Source organism: Saimiri boliviensis, chromosome 1 (assembly GCF_048565385.1).
Source record: "Saimiri boliviensis isolate mSaiBol1 chromosome 1, mSaiBol1.pri, whole genome shotgun sequence".
Classification (NCBI taxonomy): domain Eukaryota; kingdom Metazoa; phylum Chordata; class Mammalia; order Primates; family Cebidae; genus Saimiri; species Saimiri boliviensis.
The window spans coordinates 140,510,759-140,532,484 of record NC_133449.1 but is presented as its reverse complement, the minus strand read 5'-3'; the positions used below and the strand labels follow the sequence as shown (position 1 = coordinate 140,532,484).

General features: G+C 55.6%; 1 protein-coding gene across 2 annotated transcripts; it reads left to right on the top strand.

The window, feature by feature from the left end:
• Positions 1-1,668: 1,668 nt before the first annotated feature.
• TUBB3 (tubulin beta 3 class III) lies at positions 1,669-15,112 on the top strand. 2 transcript variants are annotated; one of them, XM_039460023.2, is made up of 4 exons: positions 1,669-1,825; positions 9,982-10,090; positions 12,873-12,983; positions 13,752-15,112. In XM_039460023.2, the coding sequence occupies exons 1-4, from the start codon at positions 1,769-1,771 to the stop codon at positions 14,825-14,827; spliced, it is 1,353 nt and encodes a 450-aa protein (XP_039315957.1). In that variant the 5' UTR covers positions 1,669-1,768; the 3' UTR covers positions 14,828-15,112. The 2 variants fall into 2 exon arrangements, with proteins under 2 accessions (XP_039315957.1, XP_010330866.2); XM_010332564.3 differs by lacking the exon at positions 1,669-1,825 and adding an exon at positions 4,679-4,874.
• Positions 15,113-21,726: the final 6,614 nt, after the last annotated feature.

Here is a 21,726-nt window from a genome sequence, read left to right as displayed (position 1 = left end):
ACAGAGAGGACCCCCAGGCAGCTAGACCCCAACCACAGCACATAAGCACTTGTGGGGAGGGGCATCTCTTGAGAACAAAAGATCCATTTCTCGACTTTCTGAACTGGGGAGCTTCTCTTGAGAGAAAAGAGACAGGCCCAGTGACACGCCACCCCCACACACTCTGTGCACACAGACCGGACACAGGCGTCGTGTTTGCAGCTGCTCATTTTGGGACATGAATGCCGACTTTTGGGAGGCGGGGTCGTCTGTACACTGGGCACTGTCGGATCCTCCTGAAGGATTTTTGTCATTGAAATATCAGAAGGAGCCGGGCGCGGTGGCTCAAGCCTGTAATCCCAGCACTTTGGGAGGCTGAGGCGGGTGGATCACGAGGTCAAGAGATCGAGACCATCCTGGTCAACATGGTGAAACCCCGTCTCTACTAAAAATACAAAAAAAAAATTAGCTGAGCATGGTGGCACGTGCCTGTAGTCCCAGCTACTCAGGAGGCTGAGGCAGGAGAATTGCCTGAACCCAGGAGACGGAGGTTGCGGTGAGCCGAGATCGCGCCATTGCACTCCAGCCTGGGTAACAAGAGCGAAACTCCATCTCAAAAAAAAAAAAAAAAAAAAAAAAGAAATATCAGAAGGATCTCGTTATAAGGTGGTGTCGCTGTAAGCCATGGCCAAGGAGGAGGTCGGCGCTGTGGTGTGTAGCTGATGCTGCCAGCCCTGCCGTCCTTCTGTCCCTCCCTTCTCTGACCAGCAGACTCAGCTCCTCTTGTTCCCCCGGGGCACCCTGCACAGTCGCGACCTCAGAGAGTGAGTCAGATAGAAGCTGCGGCCCGCCCTCCCCCACCCTGGCCGGGTTCTTCCCTGGCTTGTGCGTCCTTGTGACAATTCCTGACACCGATGCGCAAGGCAGAGGCGCGTCCAGGTGCTGCGCGCGCCCGGGCCACAGAGCGCCTTTGAACTCTCTCGGCAGCCCCCTGAGGGAGGGTGCCGGGTGGCCCCCCAAGTGCGGAAGCTGGCGACCCACGGAGCTCGCTGGCAGCCGCCGCTACCCCTCTGTGCCCGCGGCCTCCCGCCTCGGGCTCTTCCCAGGCCTGATCGGACGCTTTGTTTCTTCTCAGTGGGTTCAGGGCCTGCGTCAGCCTTTACCTACCTCCCCGACCCAAACGGGCGGGCAGAGCGCAGAGCACCTCGGCTGCCAAAAGACAGGGAGCTGGGAAGATGCGGGCTGGTCACTAAACCGGCGTGAGGAAAAAAGACCCTCCTTACAAACCGCAGGGTGGGGCTGTCGTCAGGGCGGGACCCAGAGGGTAGCTGGGGACGGGGTTCCCAGGGCCGATGGGGGTTTCCATTGTCCTCCCTGGATCCCGACGCCCCCACAGCAGGCTCCTCCGTGAGCCAGCCCCTCCTTTCCAGTGCGCGAAGCCCCCAGACCGCGCCCGGCCCAGCGCTGCGGGATCCTCGGCTGCGGGAGGGGCGCCGCATTGCGCGCGGCGGGAGGGGACGCGCAGGGCGGAGGATGCGGCGGGGACGCGCGGGGCGGAGGATGCAGCGGGGACGCGCGGTGCTGAAGATGCGGCGGGGACGCGCGGTGCGGAGCCTGCGGGCCGGGCGGCTTTCTGCGGCGGCGCCTTCGGATTGGCCGCCCGCGATGACATCAGTTGATGCGGCGGGCGGGGCCGCAGCTATAAGAGCGCACGGCCGCGGTCCCGACCCTCAGCAGCCAGCCCGGCCCCTCCGCGCCAGTCCGCAGTCGCCCGCCAGACGCGCCCAGTATGAGGGAGATCGTGCACATCCAGGCCGGCCAGTGCGGCAACCAGATCGGGGCCAAGGTGAGGCTGCGCGCCCCGGCCTGTCCCGGCCCCAGGGCGGGAGGAGGGAGGCGCAGTGCCCCGCCGCCCGCAACTCCAGCCGCCCCCGCCCCTGCGAACCTGCAACAAAGGGATGCCCCTCGCGCCGAGCGGGGCGGCCGGGACGCGGGGCCCCCGCCCTGGGACTCTCGCCCTCGACTCTCCGCCCCTGCCCAGGTGACCTCGGGCTGTTGGGGCGCAGCTCACGTCAGTTGCGAGGCCTCAGCCCCCTCCACACCTGCACCCCCTCCACCGGGCCTCGGCAGGTGCAGCCGGGGGCCCTGTCTGGGCGTGGTCCTCTCTTTTGGGCCCGCAACATAGCCCTGAGTGAGATGGGTGGGATGGGAAGGTTTGGGTGGGTGGGGCTCTCCCCACAGCCGTGATTCTCTCGGCTCGAACCCCCCACTCGAGGATCCGAACGTCCCCCGAGAGGCCTGAGCGGTGCTGATGTCTCCAGCCTGCTCCGACACCCCTCGGCGTCCTGGCCCCACCCTGTCCCTTTGTTGGAGGGGTTGGGCCTGGACTCGAGACGACCTTGGTGGAGGACCGGGCTCTCCGTCGGCGCAGCGGCTCCTGGGCAACCCCCCCGGGGCTTGACCGCGCCCACCCAGGGTCTACCAGTCTGGGGATTGGACGTGGGAACAAAGCCGGGCTGTGGGGTGTGGACGCTGCACCGTGGTGCGCCCCTCCTTCCATTGTTAGCCCACCTCGCAGATGTCCGGGCCAGGCAGGAAGGGGCGTTGGTGTCGTTGTGCAGGGACCCCCGCCTAAATCATTTAGGGGATGTCATGTCCCCTGGTCCTGGGAGACTGCCCCTGGCCCAAGGTCACACAGCAGGTGCCAGAGAGCCGGGCTGCCCCTTGGTCCGCCTCCCTTGCAGGAGCCACCCTGGGGCTCGGGCGGGGCGGGCGGGGCCTGCTTGCCAAAGGATCTGCGTTCGGAACAGTCCTGGGAAACCAGGGTAGGGGAGGCCGGCTTTGTCAGGACCAAGGCTAGGGACCCAGCTCAGGGCTGGTGCAGCGCTGATTCCGGGAAGGAGGGGCTGGAGGAGACGGGTCTTGGAGAGGAAGGGGCCAGAGAAAGGCTTCCTCGCGAGGCTGTTGCCATGGAAACCAGGCAGGAACAAAAAGCTAATTACAACAGGGCCAGCCACGTGGCTGACATGTAAATTGCAACTTTGGCTCGGGGTGGAGGCGCTTCCGAGGATGGGAGGCCCAGTAGTGGGGAGACTTTAATCACCCAAGGAGACAGCTGTGCCTGCCAAGGAGAGCCTGGGGGAGGGGAGGCCTGGAGGACAGGGGCCTCAAATCAAACCAGAACTCCCGGAGCACCCTCTGACAGCTGCCCTGGCCTGATGGGAGGGGCTGAGGTCTCATTAATGTGGTCACCGGGGCAGAGCCTGCCTTGAGCATCTGCTCCTGGGAGGGTCGGAGTCGCTGCGGGGAGGGAGGGCAGGCAGCCCTGAGGCCCACCTGGGGTTCCTCCTTCTGTGGCTGGGATGGGCGCAGAGCCGTGGTCCCACAAGGCCCTTGTCAGGCAAGAGCTGGGACCTCAGGCAGACATTCCTGAGGCTCCACGCGGCAGAGGCGGCCCTGCACCCCGCTCGGACCTTGGCTTGCCTCGAGCTCCGCTTCTCAGCACTGGAGCCTTAGTTTGCCCATTACTTTTTATTCATTTTGTGTTGTTTTTTCTTAATTTATTTTGTTTTAAAATTAATACATGGCTGGGCACGGTGGCTCAGGAATCTCATGTAATCCCAGCACTTTGGGAGACTGAAACGGGAGGATCGCTTTACCCCAGGAGTAGGAGACCAGCCTGGGGAACATGGTGAAACTCCGTTTCTATTAAAAATAATAATAATAATAAGTAAATGAATCAGCCTGGCGTGGTGGCCCGCGCCTGTAGTCCCAGCTACTTGGGAGTCTGAGATGGGAGAATCCCTTTAGCCTGGGAGGTGGAGGTTGCAGTGAGCTGTGACCGCACCACTGCACTCCCACCTAGGCGACAGAGCGAGACCTTGTCTCACAATAACAATAATGATAACAAACTATTCTTTTTAACAATGCAAAAACAGGGAAGTAAATCTTCTCAGGGGGAACAGTCTGCTCCTTTCCACCCTTCCCTGTGGAAGCAACGGGAAACAGCTCAGTGCTTTGCGTCCAGCTGCCAGGTCACCCTGGAATGTCTCCAGAGGTCAAACGCGAATTCCCCGGGCCAGGCCCGTGTAGGGATGTTCCTTGGCCATTCTCGGCCCCCACTCCCACAGCTTGTGGGGGGCGGCTGGGTGGGCGGGCGGCAGCAGCTGAAGGCGGGCAAGGGGCCGCTTCCCCGTTTGGCGGGGTCCTCGGGTGGTGCCTGTCTGCGCAGCGAGGCCCCTGGACTCTGGGAAGCGCCTGGCCGGGGCGACTGGAGGCCGGGAGCAAAGCCGGGTCCCAGGTGGTCGCGCGGGTCACCCCTGCGCTGTGCACCGCGCGGTCGTCTCGCAGGGTTGCTCCCCGAGGAGCAGCAAACCTGGAGGCCCGGAAGTCACGCGGCCGCCCGCAGTCACCGCGGGGGTCGGGGCGGGCCGAGCTGTGCGGAAACACCGGGGCCCGCGGGACCCAGGACGCCCGGCTGCCGCAGAGGCCGCGTCGGGCCTGGGCTTCCTCTCCCGGTGCGCGGGCTCCGCCCCGGGGCGTTGCCGCCTGAGCGGCTGGGGGGGCCTTTGTCCTCCGTGCGCGCTCCGGCGCCCCCTCCTGGCGGCTGCTGGGCGGGGCGGTGAGTGGGCGGGGCCTGGCGCTCGCAGCCAATGGGAGACGGCTCCCTGGCTCGCCCCGCCCCCCGCTTGAGCGCCCCTGCGGGGCCGGGGTCGGGCGGGAGCCGCGTGAGGGTCCCGGGGTCCCGGGGGGGTCGCGGAGGCCGCAGTCGCGCAGCCGCTGCCCCAGGAGCCGCCGCCCCCGAATCCCGGCCCCGCTTTCCCCGGGCCCCCAAGCGCGGCTGGAGGTCAGCACCAAGGACAGCGCCCGGGCCGGGCACCTCGCGGCGTCCCGAGGTAGGTTTTGCGTTTTGTTTTTAGGGTTCGGTTTCTGGTTTCTTTCTTTCTTTCTTTCTTTCTTTTTTTTTTGTTATGAGGCGGGGTCTGGCTCTGTCGCCCAGGCTGGAGTCTGGCGGCGCGGCCTCGTCCCACTGCAGCCTCGACCTCCTGCGGCCCTCTCGCCCCGGCCTCCCGAGTAGCTGGGACCACAGGCACTCTCACCAAGCTCGGCCACAGTTTCCTTTTTTTTTTCTTTTTTCTTATTTACTTATTTATTTATTTTTAGACGGAGTTTCGCTCGTGTTGCCCAGGCTGGAGTGCAGTTACACCATCTCAGCTCACTGCAACCTCCACCTCCTGGGTTCAAACAATTCTCCTGCTTCAGCCTCCTGAGTAGCTGGGATTACAGGCATGTGCCAGCACGGCCGGCTAATTTTTGTATTTTCAGTGTGGCTGGGGGGGTTCACCATGTTGGCCAGGCTGGTCTTGAACTCTTGACCTCAGGTGATCCACCCGCCTCGGCCTCCCAAAGTGCTGGGGTTACAGGTGTGAACCACCACACCTGGCCAATAGCATCTAAAACTGTTTAACAAAATGAAGACAACATGTGCTGAATGCATTCATGTCAAGCTTTGCGCTAAGGCTTTGATGAGGATACCGTTCACACATCCATCTCACAGGTGAAAACAGGTCCTACGAGGCATGGTGGTTGGCTCACAGCTGTGCTCCTGCTGGCCCACGCCTCAGTCTGCAGAGAGCTTCCCATCAACATGCTACTCTCTCCACCCTCCTTTACAGGGGCTGGTGGCTGTGGGTTCCCTGGAAGCATAAATTTAGGGTGTCTCAGCACTTTGGGAACCAAGGTCCCCAGCTAGAGTGTACTGCCAGCAACTAAATTAATGGAGGGTCCTCAAAGACAGTGTCAGGGAGCGAAGCAGTAGATGGGAAGCTTGAACAAGGCCCCAAATGCGTCTGCCACCCTTCTGTAACTTTTTTTTTTTTTGAGACAGGATCTCACTCTGTCACCTAGACTGGAGTGCCCTAGTGAGATCTTGGCTCACTGCAACCTCCACCTTCCTGTTTCAAATGATCCTCCCACCTCAGCCTCCTGAGTAGCAGGGGCTACAGCCATGCGTCACCATGCCCAACTAATTTTTTTTTTTTTTTTTTTGGTAGAGATTGGGTTTCACCATGTTCCCCTGATTGGTCTCGAACTCCTGGACTCAAGTGATCCACCTGTCTTGGCCACACAAAGTGCTAGGATTATAGGTGTGAGCCACAATGTCCAGCTGATTTGTTTTCTTTCTTTACTTTTCTTTTCTTTTCTCTTTTATGTCATTCTTTCTTTCCTTCCTTCCTTCTTTCCTTCCTTCCTTCCTTTTTTTTTTTTTTTTTTTGAGACAGGGTCTTGCTCTTCTCACACAGACTGGTGTGCAGTGCCTTGATCTGGGCTCAATGCAACCTCCACCTCCTGGGTTCAAGTGATTCTTACGTCTCAGACTCCCAAGTAGCTGGGATTACAGGTGTACACTACCAAGGCTGGCTAATTTTTGTATTTTTAGTAAAAACAGGGTTTTGCCATGTTTGCCAGACTGGTCTCAAACCCCTGACCTCAAGTGATCTGTCTGCCTCAGCATCCCAAAGTGTTGGGATTACAGGCATGAGCCACCACGCCCAGCCTGATTTCTTTTTTTTTTTTTTTTCTTGAGACGGAGTTTTGCTCTGGTTACCCAGGCTGGGGTGCAATGGCGCGATCTCGGCTCACCGCAACCTCCGCCTCCTGGGTTCAGGCAATTCTCCTGCCTCAGCCTCCTGAGTAGCTGGGATTACAGGCACGCACCACCATGCCCAGCTAATTTTTTGTATTTTTTTTAGTAGAGACGGGGTTTTACCATGTTGACCGGGATGGTCTCGATCTCTTGACCTCGTGATCCACCCGCCTCGGCCTCCCAAAGTGCTGGGATTACAGGCTTGAGCCACCGCGCCCGGCCGATTTCATTTTTATAATTTAAAAACTTGCCAGGCGCAGTGGCTCACACCTGTGATCCCAGCCCTTTGGGAGGCCAAGGTGGGCAGATCACAAGGTCAGGAGATCGAGACCATCCTGGCTAATACGATGAAACCCTGTCTCTACTAAAAATACAAAAATTAGCTGGGTGTGGTGGCAGAAGCCTGTAGTCCCAGCTACTCGGGAGGCTGAGGCAGAAGAATTACTTGAACCCAGGAGGAGGAAGTTGCGGTGAGCAGAGATGACGCCATTGCACTTCATCCTGGGCTTCATCTCAACAATGAACAAACAAAAAACTTAATGCAAAAAGAATAAAACTTAGCAATGACAAAAATGATCAAAAGGCAGAAGGAAATCCATTCGTGACCCTTGTGGAGAAGTGTGCTCTGGTAACAGTCTCAGGAAGAATGGGTATCCTGAGAGACTGTCATCAGAGATGAATGCTCCTGTACGTGTTATAATAATTACACAGTTTTAAAGACATTTATTTTTAACAAATTTTCTTTGAAAAGCTACCATGTGCTCATAACAAAATCCCAGCAGTACCGACGGGCATGCAGTGGGAATAAGCTTCTCCCAGTCCAGCCCCTCCCCAGGACCAGAGACAGCCGCACATAGAGAAGCACCTGTGACGGGTTTCTTTCTCTTTTTTGAGATGGAGTCTCCCTCTGTTGCCCAGGGTTGAGTGCAGTGGAGTAATGTAAGCTCACTGCACACTTTGCCTTCTGAGTTCATGCAATCCTCCTGCCTCAGCCTCTCGAGTAGTTGAGATTACAGGCGCCCGCCACCACGCCTGGCTAATTTTTTTTTCTTGAGGTGGATTCTCACTCTGTTGCCCAGAATGGAGTGCAGCTGCCTCTACCTCCCAAAGAGCTGGGATTGCAGGTGTGAGCCACCGCGCCTGAAACAAGTGGTTTTCTTTTTCTTTTTTTTTCTTTGACTCAGTCTTACTCTGTTGCCCCGGCTGGAGTGCTATGGCATGATTTCGGCTCACCACAGCCTCTGCCTCCAAGGTTCAAGCGATTCTTCTGCCTCAGCCTCCTGAGTAGCTGGGACTATAGGTGTGCACCACCACACCCGGATTATTTTTGTATTTTTAGTAGACACGGGGTTTCTCTATGTTGGCAAGGCTGGTCTTGAACTCCTGTCCTTGTGCTCTGCCCGCCTCAGCCTCCCAAAGTGCTGGGATTACAGGCGTGAGCCACTGCACCTGGCTATAAGCAGTTTTCTTTCTATTTATTTATTATTATTCTATAAGACAGAGACTCTGTTGCCCCAGCTGGAGTACAGTGGTACAATCTTGGCTGACTGCAGCCTCCCCGTCTCCTGGGTTCAAGCGATTCTCCTGCCTCAGCCTCCTGAGTAGCTGGGATGTGTGAGCCATCACATCTAGCTAATTTTTGTATTTTTAGAAGGGACAGGGTTTCACCATGTTGACTAGCCTGGTCCTGAACTCTTGACCTCTGGTGATCCGCCCACCTCAGCCTCCCAAAGTGTTGGTATTACAGGGGTGAGCCCCCCACACCTGGCCTTTATGTATTTATTTTGAGATGGAGTCTTGATGTGAATTCTGAGGCTCACCCAGTCCTGCCTCCTGCACAGAGCAGTTTCCACTAAAGTGACCCCTTTAATGAGAAGCTCTCCTCTGTCTTGGTTCCAAAGCACATCTTGGTCTGTACTTGGACTCCTCCCACCTCAGCCTCCCAAAGTGCTGGGATTGCTGGAGGCATGAGCCACTGTGCCCAGCTGCCAGATTGTTTTCTGACCTGCTTTTTTCTTGAGTAACCTTTTCTCCAGCACGTGACTCACACGCAGTGACCCTTGTTTCTTGAGGCCTTCAAACCCATCAGCTCATCTGAAAGTCACCCCTGAAGAGTCAGTGCAAGGGGTACTGGGAGAGGTCAGACGGCCCCGGGAAGGGGTACTGGGAGAGGTCAGATGGCCCCGGGAAGGGGTACTGGGAGAGGTCAGACGGCCCCGGGAAGCCACAGGGCCTGTGTCCCAGGAGGCCTGCTGCCTGCAGACGCTGCTCCGGGGCGCAGCCACGGTTGGCCATCAGGGTGTGTCCCACTATGAGGTGGCATCTCTCTGAAGGCCTTCCTCTCACCCAGTGATGTGTCTCCGTGTGCACGCCTATGTGCTAATAATTCCACGTTTGCCATATGCCATTTATATGCCTTACACAGATTAACTCACTTTATTCTCACAAAGACCTGTTATCATCATGCCCATTGAACAGATGAGGACACTGAGTCACAGAATCCTTGTGACTCACCCAAGGTCACACAGTTGGGAAGGGTGGGAGAAGCGTCTGTGAACCCCTGCGTCTCGGCTCTGCTCTGCGGCAGTCATGGGAGCAGAGTCTGGGAAGCACTGTAGGTTTGCATTTTGTTGGGGGAAAGAAGCGGGGTGGCGGGAAGAGAGAGGAAGACCCCTGGGAGCTGGGATAATGCCAGCCCCACATGGACAGGCTGGGTGACGCCAGGCAAGTCGCTTCCCATTTGGGACCCCAAGGACCCTTCTGCAGACCCAGCTGGGGGTCCTTGATGAGCTGGTTGTCCGGATCCCTATGAGTCCTGTTGGCTGAGGTCAGTGATGTCCCAGCACCATCACTGGATATGGTTTGCTCTGATGTGGAGGGTTAGGTGTAGCAGCCAGAAACGATCCTGAGCTCTGGGCCTCTGAACCCGGCTACCCTCCTCTGCCAGCTACTGTGGGTGTCTCTACCCTCTGTGTCTCCGTTTCCTTGCCTGAAAAGAAGGGATAATGAAAACTATCCCTCAAGGTGTTTATTACCAGTGCCCTTCATGGATGCATCAGCTGGCCCAGGCCCTTGGCAGCAGAGCTGGGCCTGGGAGCCTGGGTGTCAGTCTGTTGAACCTTGAGCCACCCTGGGGCTGTGATCAGCCTGGGCGTGCATGAGCCCCGCTGCATATTTATTACGGCAATTTTTTGACAGATGACAGAGTGTGGGGCTCTCTTCTGAATGAGGCTAGTGGAGGCCTTGGGTCCAAAGCCCTAATTTTATGCTGAGGGCTATAAGACTTCACAAGGGAAAGGGCCTGGCTGGGGCTTACGGGCTGCCTGCTGACCCCTCCTCCCCCACTTCTTTTGCAGTTCTGGGAAGTCATCAGTGATGAGCATGGCATAGACCCCAGTGGCAACTACGTGGGTGACTCTGACTTGCAGCTGGAGCGGATCAGCGTCTACTACAATGAGGCATCTTGTGAGTGCCTGCCCCAGCCTCCCTGTTAGAACCAGATGCTCGTTCCTAGGTGCCGAAAGGAAAAATTAGCATTCAGGCAGAAAGGGTGCTACCCATCAGCAGTCGTGCCACGACAGTGCACTGAACAAAGGAAAGGCAGGAATGCTTGTCCCTTATGCAGCGGGTCCTTACTGCTCTGTCCTGTCTCCATTGGTTGGAGCTGGACCTCACAGTCTAAGCTAAACCCAACTGGCTAACAACTTAAAACTTTGCTGAATAGGTAAAGGCAATGGAGGACAAAGGGAAACAGAAAGTTGTTTGGGAAAGGACTTAGAAAAGTAATAACATTTCCAAATAAGGAAGGGGCACAGGCTGCCAGCGGGGACATGCCTGAACTTGTCCAGACAAATATCTTGGTTAAAGCACAAGGACATAGAATGTACCCATTCCTTTATATCTAACAGCTGCATAGGATAGGGCTTCACAAAGAGTTATTAGCAAAAAAAAAAAAAACAAAAACAAAAACAAAAAAACCCGAAAACCCAAAAACCAAGAAGGCTGTGAAGGAAGTTACTCTTTAAAAGAAACCATTATTTCTAGCACTTTTTATTCTTTAACAAGAAGGGAAACTTTGAGGAGGAACACTTTTCTTTCCATACTCCTCATCCCAGCCCTGGTGAGGACATGGGGCGGGGGTGCCTGGACTGACCAGGTCTCAGCGTCTCTGTCCCCCCATGGGTTGGCCAGTGTTGGAAACAGATGCTCAGTGCTGCGAAGAAAAATCAGCACTGAGACAAAGGATTTTTCAGCAACGCAATTTTTACTTCCTGGGCTGCAGGAAGGGACCCTCGCTAGCCATCTTGCCATGAGGGTACAATGATCAAAGGAAAATAGACAAATTTATCCCTTATGCATGTGGGGTTGTCCTTGCTGCTGTGTCTGATCTCTGTTGGCTGGAGCCAGACCTCACAATCTAAACAAAAACGCAATTAGCTAACAACTTACAACTTTTCTAAACAGGTAAAAGCAATGGAGAGCTGGGACATGCCTGTGAGCATACCCAGCACAGAAGTCTTGGTTAAAGTACAAGGACATAGAATGTACTACGTGCCTGTAAGCATGGCACATCTAACAGCTACATAGGACAGGGCTTCACAAAGTTATTAGCACACTTATTTTTAACAAGAAAGGAAACTTTAAAATGGAACTTTTCTACTTCCCACAGCCGAGATGCCCGCAGGCATAACTGGACATCGGGCATCTAGATACACAGAATAAAGATAACAAATCATAGTCATAAAAGTGAGAGCCAACATATTAGTGACCATGAGGGCCTTTGCGTATCCAAGGGGACAGACAGGGCTGGGGCAGGCAGGAGACTTTGGTGGTCATACGAGGGCCTGGAGAAGGGGCCATCTGGAGGATTAGTCAGGGGCTCTTAGCAACTGGAAAAAAGTGATTTCCATATCAAAGTGGTGACACACTCACCTGCCAACACGGACAAGTGATTTAAAAAAATTTTTAGGCCAGGTGCGATGGCTCACACCTGTAATCTCAGCACTTTGGGAGTCCAAGGCAGGCAGATCACGGGGTCAAGAGATCGAGACCATCCTGGCCAACATGGTGAAACCCCATCTCTACTAAAAATACAAAAATTAGCTGGGCGTGGTGATATGCGCCTGTAATCCCAGCTCCTTGGGAAGCTGAGGCAGGAGAATCACTTGAACCCGGGAGGTTGAGGTTGCAGTGAGCCGAATCACACCACTGCACTTCAGTGTTGGTGACAGAGTGAGACTCCATCTCAAAAAAGTTGTTTTTTTTTTTTTTTAAATTTAGTAGAGACTATCTCTATATGTTGCCAAGGCTGGTCTCGAACTCCTGGACTCAAGAGATCCACCTGCCTTGACCTCTGAAAGTGTTGGGAGTGCAGGCATGAGCCCCTGCACCTGGTGGACGTGTGAATTGACCCTGCTTGTGCTGCTCCGTTCTTACACACAGTGAGGCTTAGGAAATTTGCTCAAGCTCACCTTTGGTCCAGGACGCCGACTTCAGAGTAAAGGCTCTTAGGATGTGAGCACGAGGGTGGCAGGTGGGTGCAGAGTTCAGAAAGAATGAGGGAGAGGCTGGGTGTGGTGGCTCGCACCTTTCATCCCAGCACTTTGGGAGGCTGAGGCAGGTGGATCACGAGGTCAGGAGTTCAAGACCAGACTGGCCAACATGGTGAAACCCCATCTCTACTAAAAATACAACAATTAGCTGAGCATGGTGGCCTGTGCCTGTAATCCCAGCTACTTGGGAGGCTGAGGCAGAAGAATCACTTGAACTTGGGAGGTGGTTGGTGGAGTGAGCTGAGACTGCCATTGCACTCTAGCCTGGGCTACAGAGCAAGACTCCATCTCAAAAAAAAAAAAAAAAAAAAGAAAAAAAGAAAAAAGAGGCCGGGCGCGGTGGCTCAAGCCTGTAATCCCAGCACTTTGGGAGGCCGAGGCGGGTGGATCACGAGGTCAAAAGATCGAGACCATCCTGATCAACATGGTGAAACCCTGTCTCTACTAAAAATACAAAAAATTAGCTGGGCATGGTGGCGCATGCCTGTAATCCCAACTATTCAGGAGGCTGAGACGGGAGAATTGCCTGAACCCAGGAGGCGGAGGTTGCGGTGAGCCAAGATCGCGCCATTGCACTCCAGCCTGGGTAACAAGAGCGAAACTCCGTCTCAAAAAAAAAAAAAAAAAAAAAAAAAAGAAGGATGAGGGAGAGGCTCTGGCCCTCTGTAATCACCTGAGCCCTTCCCTCCCCTCAGCTCACAAGTATGTGCCTCGGGCCATCCTGGTGGACCTGGAGCCTGGGACCATGGACAGCGTCCGCTCTGGGGCCTTTGGACATCTTTTCAGGCCTGACAACTTCATTTTCGGTAAGTTTCGCCTGCTCCGAACTCTGAGGGCAGACCCCATGACACACAAGCTCAGGTCAGTGGACAGGGCGGCTGTCAGAAACAAGGAATGGTCAGCTCCTCAGGTGGTCTTGAAGGGTAAGAGCTGATCTCTCCATTTTAGAGCTGGGCACTGGAGGCCCACAGAAAGGGTTCCGTGGGGAGAGCAGAAAGCACTCATGCATTTCCAGGGAAAGGAGGTGTAGAGCAGACAGAAGCTGACAGAATTGCTGGAGAGCTGCTGAGACAGAATGGGACTGCCAGGGTCCACGAGCATGGGGCCGTGCTGCCGCTGACAAGTCAGGACGTTCTCGTGCCTGTGCCCCGGGGCAGGGCCCTGGATGCGCCGCAGAAACAGCAGGGTCTTGCTGACTTGTGCCCCCAGACCCCAGCACATCCAACTGATAGATGCCAACTTGCATCCAGCCCCCACTGCAGGGATTCTGGGGTTATTGTGTAGGCTTCTGGCACTGCCAGTCAGAAGGAAAGTGGGCTGGAGCAGGAGGGCTGGTCCATTCACCCCGGGTCCCCTCAGGAGGCAGAGCATGGCTCTGGGGTGACCCCGAGTTCTCAAGTCCTTGTCCAGAGCCCCCATCCTGAGCATGGAGCATCACTGGCTCAGGGAAGCCACAGCAGGTATGAGAGGGGGCTGAGTGGGGCCTCCTTTGCAGAAGAGAGAACGGGCATAGGGCTGGAGTCTGGACTGCAGAGTCCCTGACCCCGTCTGCTACCCCTCTTCTCCCTGCGTAGGTCAGAGTGGGGCCGGCAACAACTGGGCCAAGGGCCACTACACAGAGGGCGCGGAGCTGGTGGATTCGGTCCTGGACGTCGTGCGGAAAGAGTGTGAAAACTGCGATTGCCTGCAGGGCTTCCAGCTGACCCACTCGCTGGGGGGCGGCACGGGGTCCGGCATGGGCACGCTGCTCATCAGCAAGGTGCGCGAGGAGTACCCTGACCGCATCATGAACACCTTCAGTGTGGTGCCCTCGCCCAAGGTGTCCGACACGGTGGTGGAGCCCTACAACGCCACGCTGTCCATCCACCAGCTGGTGGAGAACACGGATGAGACCTACTGCATCGACAACGAGGCGCTCTATGACATCTGCTTCCGCACCCTCAAGCTGGCCACGCCCACCTACGGGGACCTCAACCACCTGGTGTCGGCCACCATGAGCGGGGTGACCACCTCGCTGCGCTTCCCAGGCCAGCTGAACGCCGACCTGCGCAAGCTGGCGGTGAACATGGTGCCCTTCCCCCGCCTGCACTTCTTCATGCCCGGCTTCGCGCCCCTCACGGCCCGGGGCAGCCAGCAGTACCGGGCCCTGACCGTGCCTGAGCTCACCCAGCAGATGTTTGACGCCAAGAACATGATGGCCGCCTGCGACCCGCGCCACGGCCGCTACCTGACCGTGGCCACTGTGTTCCGGGGCCGCATGTCCATGAAGGAGGTGGACGAGCAGATGCTGGCCATCCAGAGCAAGAACAGCAGCTACTTCGTGGAGTGGATCCCCAACAATGTGAAGGTGGCCGTGTGCGACATCCCGCCCCGCGGCCTCAAGATGTCCTCCACTTTCATCGGCAACAGCACTGCCATCCAGGAGCTGTTCAAGCGCATCTCCGAGCAGTTCACGGCCATGTTCCGGCGCAAGGCCTTCCTGCACTGGTACACGGGCGAGGGCATGGACGAGATGGAGTTCACCGAGGCCGAGAGCAACATGAACGACCTGGTGTCCGAGTACCAGCAGTACCAGGACGCCACGGCCGAGGAGGAGGGCGAGATGTATGAAGACGACGACGAGGAGTCAGAGGCCCAGGGCCCGAAGTGAAGCTGCTTGCGGCTGGCGTGAGGGGCAGGTGGCGGCCGGGGCCAAGGCCAGCAGTGCCTGACCCCCAGAGCCATCTTGCTGCCACCACCGACCCCTGCTACCCCCATTCGGCTCCCGTGCGCCTCCTGCAGTATTTACGGCCTCATCCTCCCCACCCAGGCCACCTGCGTGCTGCTCCTGTCTCTGTCTTACTGCAGCTCCTGGCCTGATGTTTTACCGTTTTGTTTTTTACTGGTTTGCGTTTATATTTTTGGGGATACTTAATAAATCTATTGCTGTCAGATACGCTTGCCTGGTGCCGGCGACTTCCTTTTGTTCTGGAAAGTGGTGTCCAGTGGGTGGAGGGCTGGCAGGGAGGCCTGTGTGGACAGGCTGGAGCCCATTCTCTCACAGGCTGGCGGCTGAGTGAGGCCTGTGCTTGGGGCTGGAGGGTGTCTCAAGGTACAGCCCATGGGAATCTCCTGGAAGGAGGGACCCGGGAGAAGGAACGGGCAGTGCCTGCCTAGATAAATCTAGATCCCGAGGTGCAGCCCTCCTGTGACTTAGAAAGCATCTTGTACTCACTCCCTGGTCCCTCAGAGTGGCTTATCTTCTGGAAACTTCTCCCACCTGTCTGTGTGCTGAAAGTTGGGGCAGGGGGTCCCTGTGGGGGTGGAAACTGATGTCAGACCGGAAGCCTCAGGTCAGAACGAGGGAGGTAGGGAAGGGACCCCGAGCATTGCCTGAAGACTGTGTGTCGGTGTCTTGGGGCTGGGGCTCTGGGAGGGGCTGCTGGGGTAGGGAGATGTGGCCACAGGACCCAGGCCTGGGCTGCCAGAGAGATGCGTCGCTCCACATACCCCGAAGCCGCTTCCTGGGGTGCACGATGCCTGGTCCATACAGGCCCCTGGAGAGTGTGGCCCGCGGAGCTCAGCTACTGCCCCATATCTCCCTACAGGGAAAGAGCCTGGGGCCTAGAGAGGCTGACTTGCTGAGCCCTCCATACTGCCCCACCTGGTACCTCCATGCCGCCTCTATGCCTCCCTGCCCCTTGGAGCCTAGGGGTATCAGCAGCCTCAGTTTCCCTGGCTCTGTTCAGCTGTACCCTGAGAGCAGCCTCTTCTTCCAAGAGTTACCCTTCAGTGTGGCCGTGGGCGCAGAATAAGAGAGGCTGAGGGCACTGAAGGCCCCAGCTTCAGATCAGAGGACTAAAGGCTGCAGTCTCCAGTTCTGGCCCTGACACCCCCATTGTGGATGGGGCTGGGGATCCGTCTCCTCTGTGGGCTGTTGTGTAACAAACCACCCCAGGCTTACTTGAAACAACAAGGGAACATTTCTCTTGACCCAGTGTGTTAGCGAGATCATTCCGCTTCCCACAAAGGGGTGGAGGGCAGGCCAACCACAAGCTCTGAGACCTTACTCTTGGGGTGATCATCTGCAGACTCTGCTGGTCCCTGCCGTCCCCCATGGGCTGCTTCGCATGGCTGGCCATCCCCTTGCACGGCGGTGGGGGGCTGAGCCCATGTCTTACGTGGCACTGGCTCTTAAGAGCTCTGGGCCCAAGTCTGGCCGGGCGTGGTGGCTCATGCCTGTCACCCAAGCACTTTGGAGGCCAAGGCAAGCGGATCACCTGAGGTCGGGAGTTCAAGACCAGCCTGACCAACATGGTGAAACCCCATATTAAAAAAAAAAAAAGGCCGGGCGCGGTGGCTCAAGCCTGTAATCCCAGCCCTTTGGGAGGCCGAGGCGGGTGGATCACGAGGTCCAGAGATCGAGACCATCCTGGTCAACATGGTGAAACCCCGTCTCTACTAAAAATACAAAAAAATTAGCTGGGCATGGTGGCACGTGCCTGTAATCCTAGCTACTCGGGAGGCTGAGGCAGGAGAATTGCCTGAACCCAGGAGGCGGAGGTTGCGGTGAGCCGAGATCGCACCATTGCACTCCAGCCTGGGCAACAAGAGCGAAACTCCGTCTCAGAAAAAAAAGAGCTCTGGGCCCAAGTCAGTAACGGCTTAGCATTACTGTGCTACGTTCTGTGGGTTCAGGCAAGTCCTAGAGCCAGCCCAGATGGAAGCCGGGAAGAAACCACACTCACTGAGGTGTGAACTCGGGCATGTTTCCTGGGAGGTTACCTGGACGCAGCCTGGCTTGTATCTCCAACCCCACACACCTGAAGCTGAGCTCCTGACCCCAGGCCTGCTTCTCCACATCCCTCATGTGGATGATGCCGGCCAGGACTCCCCAGGGGCCCAGGCCAGACACCCAGAGTCACCGGGGGCTTTTCTTCTTCCCAGGCCTATGCCTGTACTGACAGCAAACCCAGCCGGCTGCACCTTCAGAACACGCCCAGAGCCCAGCTCCTGTGGCACCTGCCTGGCTGCTCCTCACTGTCATCTGCTCCTGTGCCACGCTGTCCCCACTCCCTCCTGTTACATCTGCCCCCTCACGCCACTTCCCTAATATTCCTGGAACACCGGGGCCCGGGGGCCGCCCAGAGCCTTCTCCCAGCAGACATCCCACGGTGTCACCCTCAGGAGACCCTTCCTGGCCCCTGCACTCTGGACTCTCCTTCTGCAGCTGCTTTCTGAGCAGCAGTCCACACCCACGTCAGGAGACTGTGCCTTCGGGGGACGGGTGGTCAAAGAGGGTCTAACGGTAGGAGAGGGTTGTAGGAGAGGGTTGGGTTAGGGGGTCCTGGAGCAATGAAGGGGAAGGGGCTGGACCCTGTTGAGAGCTGGAGCCACAGGAGAGGCCACCCCACCTGAGCTGAGGCCTCTGAAGGGGAAGCTCCCCATCGGAGTGCAGGGAGCCCCGGAGCAAACCCCTGACCTGCTTGTGCTCCGCCCTCCCGTCTCTTGCTGAGCTCAGCTGAAAGTCCTTCCATCCAGATCAGCCTCCAGGCAGAGACCAGGGTCAGGAGGTGTGAATGGCAGGTCTGGGGCCAGTGCAAGGTTAGAACGAGGTCCAGGTCTAACGCTGTCTCCTGCACGGGGCCAGCTCCACGAGAGACTGTTGTTCCCGTTAGAACCTTAGCCTGGAACAATGCCTGACTGGTGGTAGGTAAACATTTATGGGATAAATGGTTTACATTGTGGTCTTTCGCGTAACAAAGTTCTGGACACGGAGTGGTTCCAGGGTATGGCTGTGTGTGGGTCTCATCCTCACTGGGTCAGCCACTTCGTCCTGAGAAAACCGCCTCCACAGACTATAAAAATTTAAAAAACACGACTGCTCCATCTGGCCTTTAATCTCACAGGCTTAATTTTTTTTTTTTTTTTTGTCTTTTTGTTTTGTTTTTGTTTATGCTAGTGTGGAAGGCAAGATAACTGTGATGGAAATTTAGTTTATAATAAAACTTTGAGATAAGAAAATGTAGGCCGGGCATGGTAGCTCATGCCTGTAATCCAAGCCTTTTGGAGGCCAAGGCGGGCGGATCACCTGAGGTTGGGAGTTCAAGACCAGCCTGACCAACATGGTGAAACCCCGTCTTAAAAAAAAAAGAAAAAGAAAACGTGACCCCTCTCCCTGTTTGTAGATGGAGGCTGCATTCATCAGACAAGGTTTTTTTTTTTTTTTTGAGACGGAGTTTTGCTCTTGTTACCCAGGCTGGAGTGCAATGGCGCGATCTCGGCTCACCGCAACCTCCGCCTCCTAGGTTCAGGCAATTCTCTTGCCTCAGCCTCCTGAGTAGCTGGGATTACAGGCACGTGCCACCATGCCCAGCTAATGTTTTGTATTTTTAGTAGAGACGGGGTTTCACCATGTTGACCAGGACGGTCTCGATCTCTGGACCTCGTGATCCACCCGCCTTGGCCTCCCAAAGTGCTGGAATTACAGGCATCAGCCACCGCGCCCAGCCCCTCAGACAAGGTTAAGACCAGAGACTTCAACTTTGCTACAAGTAGACAGAGTTACACAATGGCCTGCCACTGCTTTTCATTTTTTTCTGTAAATTGCTTCCCCAGAGCCATGTAACCAGGATCACAAGGGTTACAACCGTCCCAACGACTCCCGTAGGTAACATCACTCTTATGAATGTAAAACCACCGGCTGTGAGATATCTTCAGATTTAGTGTTTCCGTAGACCAGGAAGAGCCACCGTCCTTAGATCAACTCCACCCACCCCAACCCAAAAGTGGACTCAGCTGCAGGAAGACCGATTTGGAAGCCTCTGTGACTTCATCTCCAGCCGATCAACGGCTCAGTGCGCTGACCCCCCTGCCTGCCACAGTGCCCTTAAAAAGCCTAGGCTCTGAATTCTTGGGAAGATGGGTGACACAGTTTGGCTGTGTGACCCCACCCAAATCTCTGCTTGAATTGTAATCCCCATAACCCCCACGTGTCAGGGCGTGACCAGTGGAGGTAATTGGGTCATGGGGTGGTTTCACGTGGTAGTGAGTCTCAGGAGTTCTGCTGGTTTTAAAAGCGTCTGGCATTGCCTTTGCCTGCACTCCACCCACCCTCTCCTGCCCTGCAAAGAGGTGCCTGCTTCTCTTTTGCTTTCCACCACAATTATAAGTTTCCTGAGGCCTTCCCGGCAATGCAGAACTGTGAGTCCATTGAAACTCTGTCCTTTATAAATGACTCAGTCTTAAGTATTTCTTCTTGGCAGTATGCTAACAGACTGACACCACAGGTCTCAAACATTCCTTCCTGCTCTCTTCAGCTGGCCAGCACTGCAAAGATTAAACTGCTCCAGTGCCTGCTGTTCTTGTTGCTGTGGTTTTTGTTTGTTTGCTTGTTTGTTTGGACAGAGTCTTGCTCTGTTGCCCAGGCTGGAGTATAGCAGCACAGTCTCGGCTCACTGCAACCTCTGCCTCTCGGGTTCGAGCAATTTTGCCTCAGCCCCGTGAGTAGCTGGGTTTACAGGCATGTGCCACCACCGTGCCTGGCTAATTTTTGTATTTTTAGTACAGACGGGGTTTCACTGTATTGCCCAGGTTGAAAACTCTGGTCTCTCCTTTAGCCAGCTTTGCATGAATTAAACTCTCTCTTGAAATTCCCATCTGGATAAACCAGCTGTATCCGGGCAGTGGGCAAGAAGAACCCATTGGGCAGTTACAGATTTGGGGGTCCCCTGAGACAGCCTTTGTGGTTCCTGCCTGTGGTTTTGCTGCCCCACTGGCGATGGACCCAGAGCCTGTTCCAGGCGACTGCTTAGTTCTCTTGGGCTGTGGCTGCAGCTGCCTCTGGCACCATCTCTACGAGCAGGGCGCTGCCACCCGTGGTTCATAGACCCAGTTGCCGTGGAGAAGACTGTAAGACGTCTTTTCACCTGGTCTGGGTGAGTATTCCAGCCTGCCAACAGCCCCTTTCTTCTCCTGATCCGTTGGCCTCTCAGACGCTTTGTGGCCCTGCCATGGGAACCCTCCGTCTCTCCCTAGATTGTAGAAAGAAGAGCCTTGGTTTGAGGAGGTTTCTCCCCAGCTGCACAGAATAGAGGTGCGGTTTGGCGAAATGCTCTCTGGATTTGAAATCTGGTCTAGAGTCCTGGCTCTGAGGGCCTTCTGTGTGTCTTTACTTTGCTGTGAGTGTCTATGTACACAGAGGAAGCCAGTGGTGGTTCCCTGTTTGTCTGGTCTCTCCCTGGTTGCTGGTCCGCTGTGTTCGGGGACCCCAGAAGGAAGCTCAGCAGGTCTAACTCAGGGTGGCTGTCCATTCTTCTGTCTTGCCCAGAGAGTGTCCATTACAACTCCTGGCTGGAGGCCATCCCATCCCACTTTGAGTGAATCAGAGATGACAGGAGCCTTGCCAGGTCAATACTGAACGCTGACCAGGGGGACCAGCGTGGGTTTTGGTGCATGTATTTTGCTATGGTTGGAATGGGACATGTGAATTCAGTTTCTCCCACATAGCCTGTTGAAAAGGGAGGGGCTTTCGCCTGGGTTCCACTAACCAGAAAAAGATGACTTTCTTTAGTAATGCACCTTGAGCCCCACAGCGGTGGCGCAGTGAGCAGCTGCACAAAATAGGGGAGCTGTTTCATCAGAAACCACCCTGTTCTTCGGCAGCCAGGAGCTGCAGAGAAATGGAACCTGGAAAGCCAGCACACCTGCAAAGGGAAAGAATTTCTTACCAGCCAGGCTTCCGGCCTCTCTTTTGCTGTGCAAACCTGGTGGGTGAACGGTGGAAGTTACTGTCTGTCTCCTCTGGAAGATTTTGTTAGTAGGAAAAGGATTTGTGTGGCGAGTCCTTTCTATCTTTCTATGTCATTCTGTCCTGGAGGGATACACAGGGCATGAATGGGTTCGTGTCAGACAACCAGTCTTAAAGAACACATAGTAGTGTCACATTTAGCCTTAAGAATCCTCTTGAGCAGTTAAAATCCTTTGAAAGCTGGAAGATTACTGCCCTAGACTTTTTTTTTTTTTTTTTTTTTTTTTTTTTTTTTTTTTTTTAGATAGAGTTTTGCTCTGTTACCAGGTGCCAGGCTGGAGTGCAGTGGCACAATCTCGGCTCACTGCAACCTCTGCCTCCCGGGTTCAAACAATTCCCCTGCCTCAGCCTCCCAAGTACCTGAGGCTACAGGTATGTGCCACCACACCCAGCTAATTTTTGTATTTTAGTAGAGATGGAGTTTCATCATGTTGGCCAGGATGGTCTAGATTTCTTGACCTATGATCCACCCATCTCAGCCTCCCACAGTGCTGGGATTACAGGCGTGAGCCACCGCGCCCGGCCTGTCCTAGACTCTCTGGGAAAACCAATAGTCACTGCCCCAAGCCATAGCTCAGTCACTAAGACTTGGCCGTTTTTTCTCTAAAAATATATTTATGTTATATGCATTATATTATCTCTCTATATTATATAAATATGGCCAGGTGCGGTGGCTCGAGCCTGTAATTCCAGCACTTTGGGAGGCCGAGGCAGGTGGATCACGAGGTCAAGAGATCGAGACCATCCTGGTCAACATGGTG

Coding starts and splice junctions, on each gene's coding strand:
- TUBB3 (XM_039460023.2), top strand. CDS start 1,769: ATGAGGGAGATCGTGCACATCCAGGCCGGCCAGTGCGGCAACCAGATC. Junction 1,826..9,981: donor GCAACCAGATCGGGGCCAAG/GTGAGGCTGCGC, acceptor CTTCTTTTGCAG/TTCTGGGAAGTCATCAGTGA. Junction 10,091..12,872: donor CTACTACAATGAGGCATCTT/GTGAGTGCCTGC, acceptor CCCTCCCCTCAG/CTCACAAGTATGTGCCTCGG.